Source organism: Bolinopsis microptera, chromosome 8 (genome assembly GCF_026151205.1).
Source record: "Bolinopsis microptera isolate Bmic1 chromosome 8, MBARI_Bmic_1.0, whole genome shotgun sequence".
NCBI classification, from domain to species: domain Eukaryota; kingdom Metazoa; phylum Ctenophora; class Tentaculata; order Lobata; family Bolinopsidae; genus Bolinopsis; species Bolinopsis microptera.
Genome location: NC_087079.1, coordinates 11796174 through 11813573, shown reverse-complemented (window position 1 = coordinate 11813573; position 17400 = coordinate 11796174). Strand labels below are relative to the sequence as shown.

The following is a 17400-nucleotide window of genomic DNA, read 5'->3' as shown; positions in this document are numbered from 1 at the left end:
AACATGATTTTCGAAGAGAAAACTCTAAACCGATATGTTTGAGTGAATAGCAGAGTACGAAAACACAGTTCAGCCTCAGGTAAGCAACTCATGAACTCAAGGATACTATCCCAGGATAATTAACAGCTGTTGAAACTAACATTTGATAAAACACTAAGAAGATAAGAGCAACTAACACGTCTTGATAAAACACTAAGAAGATAAGAGCAACCAACACGTCTTGATGAAACACTAAGAAGATAAGAGCAACTAACACGTCTTGATAAAACACTAAGAAGATAAGAGCAACTAACACGTCTTGATAAAACACTAAGAAGATAAGAGCAACTAACACGTCTTGATAAAACACTAAGAAGATAAGAGCAACTAACAAGTCTTGATGAAACACTAAGAAGATAAGAGCAACTAACACGTCTTGATGAAACACTAAGAAGATAAGAGCAACTAACAAGTCTTGATGAAACACTAAGAAGATAAGAGCAACTAACACGTCTTGGACTCTTGATGAAACACTAAGAAGATAAGAGCAACTAACAAGTCTTGATAAAACACTAAGAAGATAAGAGCAACTAACAAGTCTTGATAAAACACTAAGAAGATAAGAGCAACTAACACATCTTGATAAAACACTAAGAAGATAAGAGCAACTAACACGTCTTGATAAAACACTAAGAAGATAAGAGCAACTAACACGTCTTGGACTCTTGATGAAACACTAAGAAGATAAGAGCAACTAACACATCTTGATAAAACACTAAGAAGATAAGAGCAACTAACACGTCTTGATAAAACACTAAGAAGATAAGAGCAACTAACACGTCTTGATAAAACACTAAGAAGATAAGAGTGTGCAACAAAACGAAGTGTTGTGAGATTAACGTAGGTGGTATCGACTTATCATGCTGCATGTTATTGTTAATTAAAATCCAATTCTCGTCCTCACATGCAGTACACATGCAGTTATAGTGTTTAATATCCCTCCAGAACAGTCTCTGAACATGTAGTTGCAAGGCGTGCTTTTGCACGTGCAACCTTCCTTTATTGCACGTGTAAGTGTGAAAGACTGGTGTTTCCTGCAAGGTGCTGCGCGTAATGAAAAGAGGCACTGCACAGTGCACCACTTGGTCACTACTAGTTTAGGTCATATTGCGTGATTCTTCATGATCATTGTATGCTGTTATCAAGCTATTGAGCGAATGTAGCGTATCCTGAACAGCTATCTCGTTGAAAATATTCCAATTTCTAACCACCAGATCGCAAAGCTTGATTAGCCGCAATACGAGGAAATATCTAGTGAAACAGTGCTCTGAATAATATTCAGTTGACAATATGCCGCAATAACAAGCTATAATCATTGAAGATCAAACGGGACCACTAGGGACCACTAACGGTGCGTTGTTTACCATCTCTCTCTCTCTCTCTCTCTCTCTCTCTCTCTCTCTCTCTCTCTCTCTCTCTCTCTCTCTCTCTCTCTCTCTCTCTCTCTCTCTCTCTCTCTCTCTCTCTCTCTCTCTCTCTCTCTCTCTCTCTCTCTCTCTCTCTCTCTCTCTCTCTCTCTCTCTCTCTCTCTCTCTCTCTCTCTCTCTCTCTCTCTCTCTCTCTCTCTCTCTCTCTCTCTCTCTCTCTCTCTCTCTCTCTCTCTCTCTCTCTCTCTTTATCACCAGCTTTATGAACTGGGGAGTGGTGGTTCAACAACTTAATAATCATAGCAAAGTTGAAGCACGCGAATAAAGAACAATTTAATAAAGCAAGTTAGCAAGCAGGAGGTTGAGACAGGGGGCGAGGAAATCGGTTAAACACCAGCTAATTTGAAGGTTGTGTAGCTGGAATATGCGTAGTATATATGACAATAGAGCGGATGACTGGAGGACCCTAACTTTGTTTGCGGTTGAGTTTATTCTCTAGAAGCAGGCCAATTTGATTATGTGCCATTTAATTGCCGGTTGATCCTGTTAAATAGTCATAATTCGAAATTAAGAAAGATTTTTGAAATTCTCAGTGGGAATACTGATAGTTGGATAATATCCGGTTGGAAGAGAAAATGACAAATGAAACAGGAAGTTAGGAGTGCACTCCTAACTTCCTAACCTCCTGAAGATGGCGTTGACGCCGAAAATTTGCCTACACTCGAGTGTAGGCAAATTTTCGGCGTCAACGCCATCTTCAGGCTCAAATTATTTGTTATATGGACACGTTCATTTCAGTTTGAGGATATTGGTAAACAAAAATGATAGCGTTTTCGACGATAGTGGCTTAATTTTGACATCTATTAACCTAGCACGTTCAGAAGTTCTGAACATTAGCCACGTAACCCATACTCCCATATGCACTGCTCAGAAAGAAAATCTATTGTTGTTAGGCACTATAATGGTTCAAATGTCACATTTTGTGTGACTTAGTTAACTGCAGTTGTCTAATTATCATTCCTTGGTCTGAAATATAGTAGATTAGGTCAATCTAACAATTATGATACAACATTGGTTAAAGGGCACGGATCGAACGGTTACAAGGCAATATTTGGGTAACTTTGTCACACTCAGAATACCATACCTCTATTCTACTATGAGATGTCCTCAAAAACCTTTTAACTCATTATTTGATGGTTGATCTACCAATCAAAGCCCTAAAATATGTTGTTTCGAATAGTTAGCTAAAAAGGCACTTGGTTATTGGGAAATGAGGTAAATTCCGTCACAATATTTGGAATTTTAAATTTTGGGCGAATTATTTATATCTGATTTTGGTTTGAAAGGCGGGAAAACTTTGATGACAATGTAGTTGATGCAAGTTAAGATCAGTGTTTACATTGTCACAAAAAATGATACGAAATCGTAAATAGGTTAAAAATAATGATTATAGAATGAAATAGTCTCTTATAATAACTCTTATAATAACTGATGTGACAAAGTAAACATGTCTTGCCCCTATTTGAAGATCTGTATATTCTATGACTCTATTAGCATTCAACATTCTTTGCTATAAATGGCTACAGCTAACACTATTAATGCTAAGTACCAAACAACAAGTGGGAGGTGGATCGTTGGTATACCGTTAAATCGATTTAACACCGCAATTCCAGTCGCAAGCCTGGGACCACTACTAGCATTGTCACAACATCTACAAAGCTGCCATATAGCCTGACTGACAATTTTCTCGACTGACTGACAATGTTTCTTCTTTTCCCCATTTAGAATACAAAGATTAGTACATTTTAGCTTATGATTAATATTATATTTTTACCTATAGTTTACCTAGATTTCAGACAAAAATCGGTAGAATATTGTCCAGAACATCAGAGCTCAAGTTTAACAATTTTAGGTTAAATTTGTCAAAATCACTAAAAATGTGACAAAATTGACTTTTCCTGCCCCAACAATTTCAAGATAGTGTGTAAAAATTAGCATAGGCTGCTTTATTACCTATATAAATCAATCCAAACTACGAAAAAGATCTGTTAATCTGATGACGATTACCTAACTCTAATAGTAACTGATGTGACAAAGTAAACATGTCTTGCCCCTATTTTGAAGATCTATAACTCTATTAGAATTCAGCATTCTTTCAGAAACGATTGGTAGAATATTGTCTAGAACATCAGGGCTCAAGTTTAACAATTTTAGATTAATTTGTCAAAGACGCTGAAAATGTGACAAAATTAACTTTCCCTGCCCCAAAAATATCAAGATAGTGTGTTAAAATTGGCATAGGATGCTTTATTGCCTATACTATAGTAATCGATTCAAACTACGAAAAAGATCTGTTAATCTGATGACGATTAGCTAACTCTTATAATAACTGATGTGACAAAGTAAACATGTCTTGCCCCTATTTTGAAGAGCTATACTTCTATTAGAATACTATGTAACTTTATCATCAATGAACTAGTTATTTTGCCAGCAAGGAGCTAACAGAGTTATAATAATTTGTTGTGACGAAATTACCCTATTTTTGACCATGTTGCGGTAGTTTAATTGTGACACTGTTAACATATTGCCACCCGATAATGATTTATGTGACTGGTGCGTGGTACTAGCAGTGTTGTTTGATCCATAGTATGTAATATAAGGGGTTTAAGCTGGTATATCATTATTTGTTTAATTTCACACATGTTCAGATATCATCAAGATTATGTGACAAAGTAAACTTGTTTGTGCCTTCTGTGTTTTAATTCCTTACGACTATATGATATAATAACAATTCCTAGCACTTCCAGGCCATCAAATAAACCTACACTACTCAGCATTGCTTATCAGGGTGCCCTAAACATTCTTCACATGTTTTCTTAAATGTGTGACAGAGTAAACCTGAGTGCACCATCTAACGAAAAAAGTCGTCAAATATGTAGGTAATGGTCATATGTACCCATCCAATCAACTGGACACCCAAAAATTTGGTCAAAAACGGCAGCAAGGGGTCCATATTTACTCCGTCACATGTTTATAGTGTGACAATGTAACCATTTCCGTGCCGGCCGTATTTAAGCGATATCTTATCACCTGATTAAGATATCGTTAAGTGACAAAGTTAGCCTAGAGGATGAAACGATTATCCTAACCATCAAGGGTTTGTGTAATTTCATAGTGTGACAAAGTCAACTACACTGTGCCTTTTAATAGGGTCACTTATATTTACCAATATCCTCAAACTCAAATGAACGTGTCCATATAGTAGTGTTGAAAGTATTAAAAGTGGGAAATACGTACATATTATTAATATGGATGTACGTAATGGTTTCGCCAGGATAATAGGAAAGTACTGTAAAAAAATACACGGGGGAGGGCCAGGGGGGTATTAGACTGCGCAGCAAAGAACAGATCATAATGATGAAAATACCTAGAAGCTTTACTTTAGAAATAATACTTCAATTAATTTTTCATTCGAATGAAATTTTTTTGCAATCTCACTTCGAAGACCTTCGTCCAACTGATTGAATGTCATTTCTTCACATCATTTCGACTGACTTCTGCATTTGGTAAATTTTAAATACAAATATGATGGAACGACCATGAACATTGCGAACAGTTTACGCCAAATGCAACAAATATGAGTACTTGGCAGAGGGGATTTAGCGGACCCGTAGCTACAGGAGAACCAAAGCACACACCAAACAGTAAACAATATCATTAACATGAGAGTATGATAATTTATCATTGATAAAGTAATAGAGGGGCCTTGTAATAGAGGGGCCGGATAATAAGAAGACTTCAAGCTCTGAGATGGTCAAACTATTATAAACTCAATACTGACCTTGACATTTATTTCACAATTTAGTAACTATGCCTATGACTTTCAATGAAGAATAACAGAAATAGTGGGTAAGTGAATTTATTTTGAATGGGGACATTGTATCATCAATAATTCAAAGGTAGGCAGGTTCAAAAGGCTGAGTTGGTTCACTTAAATCTTCTGACAAGCCGCTCACATATTTCTATTGAGCTATTGATTAGTGGTCTGTAGCAGGGTGGTCATCAATACGGAGATTGCAAATATATAACCAGGTAAACCCAACCGCCACGCGATAACAATACTAATCTCAAAATGTGGTTCGAAAGAATTAAATTAATTGAAGAGACTGTTCTGGAGGGATATAAATTAATTGAAGCAGAAAATTAGTGGCCGTTTCTGATCAAATAAGAACACCTAACTAATTACCAGGAGGTGACCGGGACATGATTTTAGGCCTGACCGGGACCGGGACCGGGATACAAAATGTGACTTGACCGGGACCGGGACCGGGACCGGGACTGAGATTATCAATTAACCGTGACCGGGACCGGGACCGGGACCAATAATTTCTGGGATTTCTATCTTACCGGGACCGGGACCAACAATCCAATTTTACCGGGATGACCGGGATTTGACCGGGATGACCGGGATTTGACCGGGATGACCGGGACCAAAACTGGTATTCTCATATTGAAAGCTGCAACTTTCATTTACATTATAATTGAACAATTTGAATAAGTAATAACTAGAATATTAAATTAGAAAAAACTAGAAAAAACCCGTCAATATGGGGCATGGGCCTAATGTAGTTACACCAATAATATTCATGTACTGATTACTCAAGTTCACCATCATTCCTCATTCCTCAATCAATGATCCCTCAAATTATTCAACAGTTTCATTCTCCAATTCCAATTGACAATTGGGCGTAGCCCGAGTTGAAAACTTGATGTTAGTTTGCACTTATGAGTTATGTAACGATATTAGTTACCTAAACTTGTTTAGCAATTTTAAACATTGTTTTATTTGGCTCAGAGGTTGTTTAAAGATGAAATTCACAATGAATGAAAGTAAAAACTTAAAATCACAGTGAATGAAATTATGTAAAAGATCCCGGTCAAAATCCCGGCAAATTTGAGTGATTGACCGGGACCAGGACCGGGACCGGGACCAAGAATCCTGAATTAACCGGGACCGGGATCATAAATCAGCATTTGACCGGGACCGGGACCGCGACCGGGATGAAAAATGTGACTTGACCCGGTTTACCGGGACCGGGACCGGGATAGCTCAAAATTGCCAATCCCGGTACCGGGATTCCCGGTACCGGGAATCCCGGTCACCTCCTGCTAATTACTTCACATTTGGACCGCTAATTATCGTAGAGCCATAGTAGTACAGTAAAGGGTAATGGAATAGAAACAAACGGGTTATAGTATAGTAGATAAGAAATAAGGGATAGATATCGGATAAGTAATGAAAATAGCCCTTCTGCTCAGACCACCCCCTCCACTGCTCACCAAACGTTAAAATTCTGTGAGTCTAAGAGTTGTCCTGCCCAGAAGGCACTGCCGACCTTGTAGCGCAGTTCCTAACTTGTTCATGGTTTGTTGGAAGATCGTTGAGAAGAAGTTTTGAGATTGGTTCTATTATATTATATATAAACACATCTTCCTCCTAGCAGTACAATTAAACAGACATTAGACACGGAACAGAGTTAACTACTAGTACTATTCCTCATGGTGTTATATGTTCAGATACTACAATAATAATACAGTGCTATCAAATGTAGTTTGCTTTTGAACGATACAATTTAAACTATATAACCAGAAATCGAAATATAATTAATATTGAGGTGTTATTAATGTTATTTGCAGTGACCTCGTCCTCAAAAACCATTTGAAATTGAAAAAACTCAAAATATTTCAGTTTACCTCGTCTGAAAACGTCTTATAGTGGACATGTACAAAAAGCTTTTATGCCGTGGCCCTGTTCTTAACTTTATATTAAGAAAGTATACATAAAAACAATAAGATTTGATACGTACATTAAAAATCATTTTTGAGAGCACTCACTTTCGAAAAAATAAATATTTTCTTTTTCGAAAGTTTTGGAAATTTTGAGAAGTCTGTCACTGTAATACCGATCTTTCAATCATTTTAAAGGTTTTTTGGTTTATTTTTTACTGAAAATTACTTACAATTCGTACAAGAAGCCCTTGAAAGGATTTTATAATTGAACAATAAATGACGAAGTTACAGACCAAACAAGGTCGAAAAAAGAAAAATTGAAATTTTTGCCTACTTCTAAAGTTGTACAATTCACCAATCATCCGGGTCAGCAGATATCGCTTCAAAAATTCTTGTGAGTGTAGCTGATGATCATATCAAACTTTTTGGAGTAGCATTTCTCTCAGATTTTAGTTTTAAGCTATGAAATGTGGCCTCAAACGACTTAGTAAAATTCATCGTAAAAAAGGCCAAAAATGGCAGATTTAAGGCAATTATAAATTCCTTTCTAGGGCTTCTTGTACGGATTGTAAGTAATGTTCAGTAAAAAAATTAGCCAAAAACGTTTAAAATTACTCGGTATTACAGTTTACAGTAACAGACTTCTCAAAATTTTCGAACAAGAAAATATTTATTTTTTCGAAAGTGAGTGCTCTCAAAATTAGTTTTTAATGTATCAAATCTTATTGTTTTTATGTATACTTTCTTAATATGAAGTTAACAACAGGGCCACGGCATAAATACTTTATGTATATGTCCCCTTTATGTATATGTTCATTAAGAGAAATACACGCTTAATCACACAATTCCTTTCCAATTACAAAACAATGCTGCAAATACCAGTGCGAGCATGAGCTCAGAAAAGTACAACAAATAATTATGAACTGTCGCAAATTAACGAAACATATTGTATAACAACACATTTTGGACCTTTGCCGATAGTTGAAATTCGACATCTAGCGTCATCTAGCGTGAGATGTCGCCTGATGATGATAGATGACGCTAGATGTCGTTAGATGACGTTAGATGACGCTGACATCTAGCGTTATATGTCGTGACGACATCTACAGAATGGTAACGTACCTATAAAAACACTGCATTAATTTAAGTAACATTGTATTTACAGCTAAGAGTATTTACTATTTACGTACCTGGTAGAAAAGGGGGAGGCGATATCTCCGGCGATAGTTCCGCTATTCTGCACTCTTTGTCAGCCGATAGCATTACCAGGTTGATTAAACACTCAACTACTCCGCTAATCGAGAAATCATACCAGTTCACAGTGCCGCCGATTATACTACATTATACTTCAGCAGAACATATCACATTAACCCGTTAATGATAACCAATGTCACGCAGCAGGACCACAGCTAATGGCCGGGCAGGGTTTACAAATCAAGCCTGACAACTGGCCAATAAGATGGGAGATAATATCACGTGTTCTCATAGACGGTAACCAGGGCAACCAGGGTGCGGGGCTTGAGCTGGGACGTGCAAATGACAAATCGTATAGCGGAGCGAACAGTGCTTAAATTGTTGATTAGGTGCAGTCAGGTATTGTTATCCACCGCAAGAACCATCACCATTGGTGAGCGAGTATCACGTGGTCTTATCAATACATCACATGGCCAAATATGGTGATCACGTGATCTTATCATTACATCACATGACCAAATATGGTGATCACGTTATCTTATCCAAGGAGGTGGGATATGGGATGTGTTCTAATGTTAACCTTATCATAAATAATGACCAGACGCTTTACCAGGTAACTGGGATGGTGGAGGAACACATCTGATCATTAGTGACCGGCCTCTTGTAGTGATAAGTCTCTCGGAGTGCAGGAGTGTGACAAAACAAACAATGATAGACTAACAGATAACAATGTGAGACTGAGCAGGATTACTAAAAACAATAGCCAGTACAGCAGACCAGCCAGAGTTTTGTGACTGTTCATAACTGTAATCTGTATGTACGGGAGCAGAGCCTGGCATTTCATCCGACAGTTTGAGTTTCCGAGTTCAAACTTTTAAATAACTTAACTCTCTTTGATTACAAATATTTGGGCTCTCTAACTCGTCTAAAAGCTGCGTGTTTTAGTAAATATAACAAGCAAGGATATATATTTATTTATATAGCACAAACCTAGATGTTTATCAGAAAAGTGGATCGATCGACTCTTGAGGAGGGAGATGTCAGCGTGCGTTGCCAGGACTATGACGTCACGTTGCTAAGTGACGTCACGCCGCCACACACGTGTCCTATCAGCAATTGGTTAGTCACGTGATTCAGTCTGTTCCTGCTGAGCCGGCTTGCTAAACAACACAAGGAGTATATAGTATATATACATGGTAGAACGGTTAATATACACGCTTCAAAAACAAACCACAGTACAAACTATCTTTAACGCGAAGCATTTCTCGACATGTCAAGGAAATTTGAAATGCAGCTCAAAATTGCAAGATTTTTCCAAAATACACGAAAAAATAAAATATTGTACTATTATATTTAATATTATGTTGAGAAGGTAATTCATTTGTTCTAATCTCTAATGGATAGCCGGCAATAAGCAGAGATTCCTCCGGCATGCAGGCACTTGAATATCCAAAGTAATACTAATAATGATAATACAGGATAATACTGGTAATATCACTAGTCAATACTACTGAATAATGCAGAAAACAAAAGATCGCGGGCAGTATACATCGATAGAAGAAGAAGCTTCTTGGAGTGAAATCAGCACGTTATCTTTATTTAAAATTGACGGGAGTCAGTTGAAAGAGTGCTAGTTAAAGTAATGATAGTAACTAGTAGTATTTATAGTATATCATATAGTGCTCGATGTTAGAACGAAAGAAAAGTGAAAATATCGATAAGCAGGATAACCAGGATAACAACGACTATCCTGTATAATGTTTATTGTTTAATCTTTAAAAACCAGACTGTATGGGATCTGGATATAGTACGGGACCTGGATATAGTACGGGACCTGGATATAGTACGGGACCTGGATAGTGGATATAGTACGGGATATTTATAAGAAATGAAATAAAGCCTTTTTATTCCGCTTATATCAACAATATAAAGATTGCCGATGTCAAAGCGGCTGGCCTATGAATATACCCCAAACTAAGATATTCAGTTAATGAATAGTATATATAAATTTATTATATTAATTACACTATAATAGTATATATATTAATTGCACTGTAATAGTATATATATAATAATATATTAATTTCCCCTGACAACACCATTCGAGTGATCTCAACCTTTGGAAGTGACTCAGCAATGATAGAGATTATTGAAAAGTTTGAATCTACTATATACAGGGTGGGCCATAAAACACTACCCATCCTTATCTCTTAAAATTGTTACAGCTCGCGGAGATCTTGATAATTATTTTATTTCAGAATGGAAAAGCGCCATAACTTACGTTCTGATTAATATTTTTGCTTCAAATTTTTAGAGAATGTCAATCATAATTAGACACAACTTCGTGCTAAGTTTTGTGTGAGTCTGAGCTTATTTGGACACGTTCATAAAAAGGTGGCACTAGAGATTGATTTTTCACTGCCAAAATTGTGTGAAGCATTTTTATGTCAAATGTCACATAATTAAGTCATTCATCTCTTTATATCTGTTAATTGTGCAGATATGAACCAGAAATCACAAAATATTCATTTCTTGCACCTCTAATGATGAATTTACATTCTGTGAGTGTGTCCTGCTTCTCAATGTGATTATTGAACCTTTTTGAGATAGTTGAGTGTTAAAAGTGCAAAGAGTCACCGGTTAAATGTGGAGTTATGATGCAATTATCACACACAGGGTTAATTCTGACTAATTATTTTAGAATGATGAATGTGATATGAATATCAACGGAATGATTGTAATAATGAACTCTATCGATCACAATTATAGCATGCTAACTAATATTTAGAGAATTTAGATGGTTAAAAGTGCCATAATGAGTCAAAAATCACATAAATGAGCATGTATTGAAATGATGCTGTATCAGGGGAATGTATCACTTTTTGGCTCTATATCAGGTTGGTATTCATAGTAAATCTGCAGTGATTTGTTGTGACACTTGTTTATGGTCATGGAGAAGTTCGTTATTGGAGTAATACTGGAATCAATAATCACAAAACACTGATTTTAAACTGAGTAAACTAGGCAAGTACTTTTACTACTCAAGCCATGATAATTTTGTCTCCATAATGTGACAAATGAATCAATCAGTAACGTATAATACTTAATTGGATTTTTGAAATGTGATTATCGATTCATTACCTTTCCTTTCAAAATGTCATTACAACTTGAACATTACATATGATTCAATTGTCACACTTTAAAGAAAATTACATATTTGGTAGCTCGATTTATGTGATTTTTGAATCATTTAAGCACCCAGATCAAAAATTATCGTTCAAAGACCTTCAATATGGTATAAGCTTAGACATGGATTCAAAAATCACATAATAAGATTCATAGAATGAATATAAATTGTCATATCGTGCACTTAATTTAAGGCTTACTATAGTGTGACTTAATAGCGCACCTTTAACGAAAATGTGACTTTTGAATCATATTAACTGGTTTTAATACTATTTAATACTATTTTGTACCCTAAAAAATGATAGAAAGCCAATAAAAAAGTTAGATGATTCAATAATCACTGCTCAAAAAAGGCTCATTTCCAACGTTTAAGTTGTGATTTTTGACTCATTTTGGCACCAATAACAATTTCAGATAAGACATTCCATTCCTTACATGCATTATAGTCACCATATCAATTTTGGCTTATTTGTGAATATTACTTTTCAGATTATCTAGTGTTGATTCATCTTGCATTTCTAATTGTGTGACTTTTGACTCATTGGCACACTAATAACGATAACTCCTGTGATATAAGCACTAGAGACTCCGTGATTTCAGGATCATGAAATGTAATCGAATTTCTAAAGGTATAGATAGATATATCAACCAACAAAGAGCAATGACTATTTTTTAAACGCATTTTAAAAAATCAATCTCTAGTGCCACCTTTTTTTGAACGTGTCCATTTGACCAATTTAGCCCCTGAGCGAGCTAGCTTGAATTTCTCACCCAGAAATGTTTACATTGGTTAATAGGAACCACAAAAAAAATCCTGGGTAAAACAAATTAAAAAACCACCGATTTATTTATGTTTTACCAATTCTATTCACCATGATACATCGCACATTCCACATGTGAAAAGAACGATATAAACAAGCAGGAAGGATCATCTGTGATAGTCCTTATCAGTTAAAATATAGAGAGAATAGAATGTGCGATGGATCCATGTGAATAGAATTGGTAAAACGTGAATAAATCGCTGGTTTTTTTATTTTGTTACCCAGGATTTTTTTGGTGGTTTCTATTAACCAATGTAAACAGTTCTGGGTGAGAAATTCAGGCTAGCTCGCTCAGGGGCTAAATTGGTCAAATAAGCTCAGTGAAGCTCGCAATCACACAAAACTTGCCACAAAGGTTTTAAGGTTTAGCTACTTGTTATTAACATTCTGTGAAATTTAGAAGCAAAAATATTTATCAGAACATAAGTTATGCCACTTTTTGTTTTTTAAATAATTATCAAGATCTCAGCGAGCTGTAACAATTTTAAGAGATAAGGATGGGTAGTGTTTTATGGCCCACCCTGTATATATGGGACCTGGAATAATCCTGGATATAGTACAGGACATGGATATAGTATATTATATACACTATACAGGTCCCGTACTATATAGTATATTCCGTATTATATATTACTATACACTAGTGTAACCCGTGCCTACGGTCGGCCGGACTCCACTATCGCAGTTGAAATGCAAAAGTATAAACCCGCCTATTCTATATTCGAAAACACGCATTACATTTTCGTAGGTTAAAACGGTGCAAAAGTATGAACTCGCTCAGTCCAAACAGACTGCAATTTAATTCTGAGTGCCCCTCACATATCTAATAGTAATACTTGTAGCCAATTTTCAGACCTCCACTACCAAATTACATAATTATATCGCAAATCTGTTATGAGGGGCAATGCTGTTAAATTCGCACTAAACGTATTAATATTATTCGAATTAAATTCGCATACGAATTTTTCTCTGAAAATTGCTGCATTTAAAAAATATACCAAATACGGGAATAGAACAGGAAATCACGTGCCCGCATCAAAATGTTCACGATATAATAGTTGGCTTTGTATGGTGGAATATTGTCAAAACATGTGCTTCCCGCAACACGTGCGTGGTTACTGGTTAGTGACTAGCGTGGATACTGACCAATATCGCAAGGGGTTAAATTTAGCTCATACCCGAATACGTTATGGAGTAAACTAACTTCTCTTAATAAACTTGAAATCATTTAATTTCCTCCACAGTCTAGTCTACTTGTCGAGATTTGTAAGTTTGAGATTTGAAGTATAACGTCACGATTCACATATCCAACTAGATAATAGACTCGAAAATTCTGCGTGTTCCCACAGCCGCATTTTTGGCGAATTTTCCGCACATTTTTTGGCGAATTTAACAGCCCTTAAAATTAAAACTTGAAGTTGTAAATTGGCGAATTATTCGAGTATTTTTTGAGAACTCTAAATTATACGCCGTACTTTTTGACGAAAATTTGGCGAAGTACACAGTGTGTACTTCGCCAAATTTTCGTGTACTACACACACAAACCCACTTTAGTATCACATTTGGGTCACAAAATGATCAAATAAACCACCTAACACCGACCGATTTGAAAAAACTTAATCATTTGGCTTCGTCAGAGTTTTGTCAGCACTATACCGAAAAAACCAGTCGCATATCTCTTACCGTTTTCTTGATTTAACCATTCGTAAATTACAGACACACAGACAGACAGACACACACACACACACACACTTATTGAGATTATTAGTATCTAGATATTAGATAGTACGGAAAGAATTATGGAATTGAGTAGAATAGTATGAAGTTGGAGGGAAGACCTAGCATCCAAACTAGATCGCGCTGATTTTAATAAAAGTTTTGTGACACGTTATAATGCAGAATGAAATTACTTTTAAAGTCGCCTTAAAATAGCCTGGCTGAAGGACAAAGGTCGTAAAAAACTGTATAATACAAAAGCTTAATGCATCTTACTCAGATTAAGACTCTGTGTTAATATACCTTTATCATTTCCAAAGATAATTGATAAATTTAATCATTTGTGCTGAAAAACGTCTGAATGTTATTTAAATATGCTTTGATGAAAGCCATATTAAATAATAGTTCAGAAGTAAGTTTTAAATAGTTAGTCAATGTCCAGTAATTCACGCTCAAGTAGGATTGAATATAATGTTAGAGCAACATTTTCTTCGAATCATTCGATTTTCGTAACACGTTTATAAAATCGAAAACGTAAGTTTCAGTTTTCTGTAACCAGTCAGGAACTTACAAAATTTGAGACTTACCAAATGGTTGAAGTGCTTGTGGCTGCATTGATCCTTTCTTTGTAACAGTCACTAAACCGTAACTCAGTAATCTAACGAATTGCAAGTAACAGAACAAGCCCCAAAACAGGACGCTAACTATCGCTCAGTGGGATGTTGAGGAAGCTGAAGGTTGCTCTACTATTGTGTAGTACACGTGTCCCTTGTGGCCAATAATCATTAATCTACTATATTGTTAACTAATGAGATGCATACTGGAAGGGGTGCTGGGATAGTTTCATAGAACAGTTCCCTCAGCCAATGAGCTAACTGGCAGCTCATTTTACCTCCATCACATACACGACGGATTATTTCCTACAAAAAGCCCGGAATGTTCGACCTAGACAATATGTTACAAATGAAGGTTAATCCACCCTCGGGAGATTGTGCAACATTAACCAGTACTGGACCTGTACATAGCTTAACAAAGCTTAGTCTAGACAAATTCCTCACTACCTCATGTTCACGTCATAACACTATCTATCACAGGACAGTCATTTAATGACATTTATTTTAGTTAATGAAAGAAACGTTTCTATCCCATCACATGACACTTACTAAATTTAATAGAATTGAAGTGCTGTAATTAAAAAATTTCTGTAATTAAACGTCGGAAGACAGTAAAAATAACGTTAAAGAATAATAGCGGGGTCGTAACATATTAATTACTCGCTTTATTGTCAATTTTTAACCCCCTCGCCCTCCGTGATCAGTTTTACACATAACTATCGTGCTAAAATTACAGTTACACTATCGTAATCATTTAGGAACCTCCCTCCTTAGTGATTAAGTAATATGTGAACGACCCCTAAATGCGGCAATGCGTGTTTTGTTACTTACGTCAGTGTCATTATTAGATCGCATTTACTCACAAAGTGTTTGTAACTTTCGTTATGATCAATACATTAATTGATGCCGTAAAAACTATCGAGTAGCGGGTTAACTTAGAACTCAAAACATCCAGGCTGGTAAATGGTGCCATTTGTTCAATACCGAATAAAATGTATTTGATATATCAGATAAACTTGTAAATACTGATAGTAAACACTCCCTATTAACTGAACTCAAACAACTCTTTGGTTCGCTGATTTAAACCTTTTCGTAAGGAGTCTTATTTTTCACTTTGTTACAAGCCAGCCAATAAACCAGAAGCCAGACTACAAATAGTAGACGTTCTAAAAGAAGGCATCACTTTCCACAGTAATGAAGAGTAAGTACCGTTTACTGGGGTGGTTTCTGAGCGATAAAGCCAGTTAGAGACTTCACTTACAAGCGGTAACCACTTTTTGTACCTGTAAGTCTACGACTCTACGTAAGACGTAAGCTAAAAACGAGTACATGCTATATGTTTACCAAATTACATCTCGTGATACTACTTATGACGTATCTTTACCCAGTTCAACAGTGGCCTGGTCCAACTATAAGGATCAGCACTTATAAACGACTAGAGTTAAGAGTTGTTATCAAGAGTTTGAAGCAGCTTAACAACACTTATAAACGACTAGAGTTAAGAGTTGTTATCAAGAGTTTGAAATAGCTTAACAACACTTATAAACGACTAGAGTTAAGAGTTGTTGTTAAGGGTTGGATGTAGCTTAACAACACTTATAAACGACTAGAATTAAAAGTTGTTATTAAGAGTTTGAAGTAGCTTAACTAACCTCTAGTTGAGTAAAGGATCAGAGACCTAAACTAAGGGAAATGAATGACCGCCTCATGTTATATATAAAAAACAGGTGTCAAAAATACTAGGTCGGTGCTACTGCGCCCTTCTTATGGTACTGGTATTCATTCCATCAAATTGATTAAACCCCTCTCAGCTCCGAAACCAATTCAACAAATTGAAATTTACCGTACTTTAGCTGTCTTCGAACCCACTTCATACATAAGTTGCATACGAAATGAAAAAAGGCAGCATGGTATGGTGGTGCGATTTTTACTTTTAATTAATCTGAGAATATGGTAGATTACTAGTCACTCACTGTAATCTAAGAATATGGTGGACTTAAATCCCTTACTGAATATCCCATCTTAATACTCCTGTATACCGAATACCTGCTGAGCAAGGAAATGGTTAATTTCAAGTAAATCACATCTAGTGCAATAAAAAGCAGCAGAGCTTGCAAAGTAGAAAGTCTAGATATTGAATAATCTATAGTTCAGCTCAGATTACATAACCGTTTAAAAGCAGTCTTGTAGGCACACAAAGTAAAGTAGTAACAGGGAAAAGATGGTTATCACTCACCACCTACAGAAAGCAGAAAAACAAAAAATACACTAATAATTATTATTGTCTAAGTTCTGTGTATAAACATAATGTAAAACTAATTATTGAAAGAAATTAGACTCCCGTCGGTCGGACACTGGCAGAATATGACTTAATATATAATGAATATTGTATGTCAATCTAGCTGGAGACGTTATGCGATAGTGCTAAACTAGACTACTATTTAACAGTATCGTATTGCGACAAATCGTAATTTCTTGCATTTATAGCGCTGTTAGTGTAGATATCTAAAAAAATAAAATGCAAATCGAGCATTAAATTTAACATAAAATTTGATAGAAAACTTGAGACACTTGTTGGCCTAACTGTTTTAATGTCTGGTGGATTCGTGAAGTGTTATTGAGTCTCATGATTTGATAGTTCTTTCATTCAAATTTCTGATTGTTTCTGAATAG

At 35.9% G+C, this 17400-nt stretch overlaps 2 protein-coding genes across 11 annotated transcripts in view; both read right to left on the bottom strand.

Annotated features, from left to right (window-relative positions):
• LOC134819666 (zinc finger protein 277-like) overlaps positions 1-17400 on the bottom strand; it is a 324811-nt gene that overhangs the window by 237897 nt on the left and 69514 nt on the right. The gene's annotated exons all lie outside the window — the stretch shown is intronic.
• LOC134819654 (uncharacterized) overlaps positions 1-17400 on the bottom strand; it is a 68026-nt gene that overhangs the window by 49142 nt on the left and 1484 nt on the right. For 3 of the 10 annotated variants that reach the window (XM_063829712.1, XM_063829713.1, XM_063829714.1), the window contains exon 1: positions 8387-8491. The exons of 3 other annotated variants lie outside the window; for them this stretch is intronic. In XM_063829712.1, coding sequence (XP_063685782.1) covers positions 8387-8459 — 73 coding nt within the window. In that variant the 5' untranslated portion in view covers positions 8460-8491. Of the gene's footprint in view, positions 1-8386; positions 8492-9380; positions 9557-17400 lie in introns of those variants that run through there. 4 more of the 10 variants (XM_063829719.1, XM_063829720.1, XM_063829715.1 and 1 more) reach the window with 2 other exon arrangements.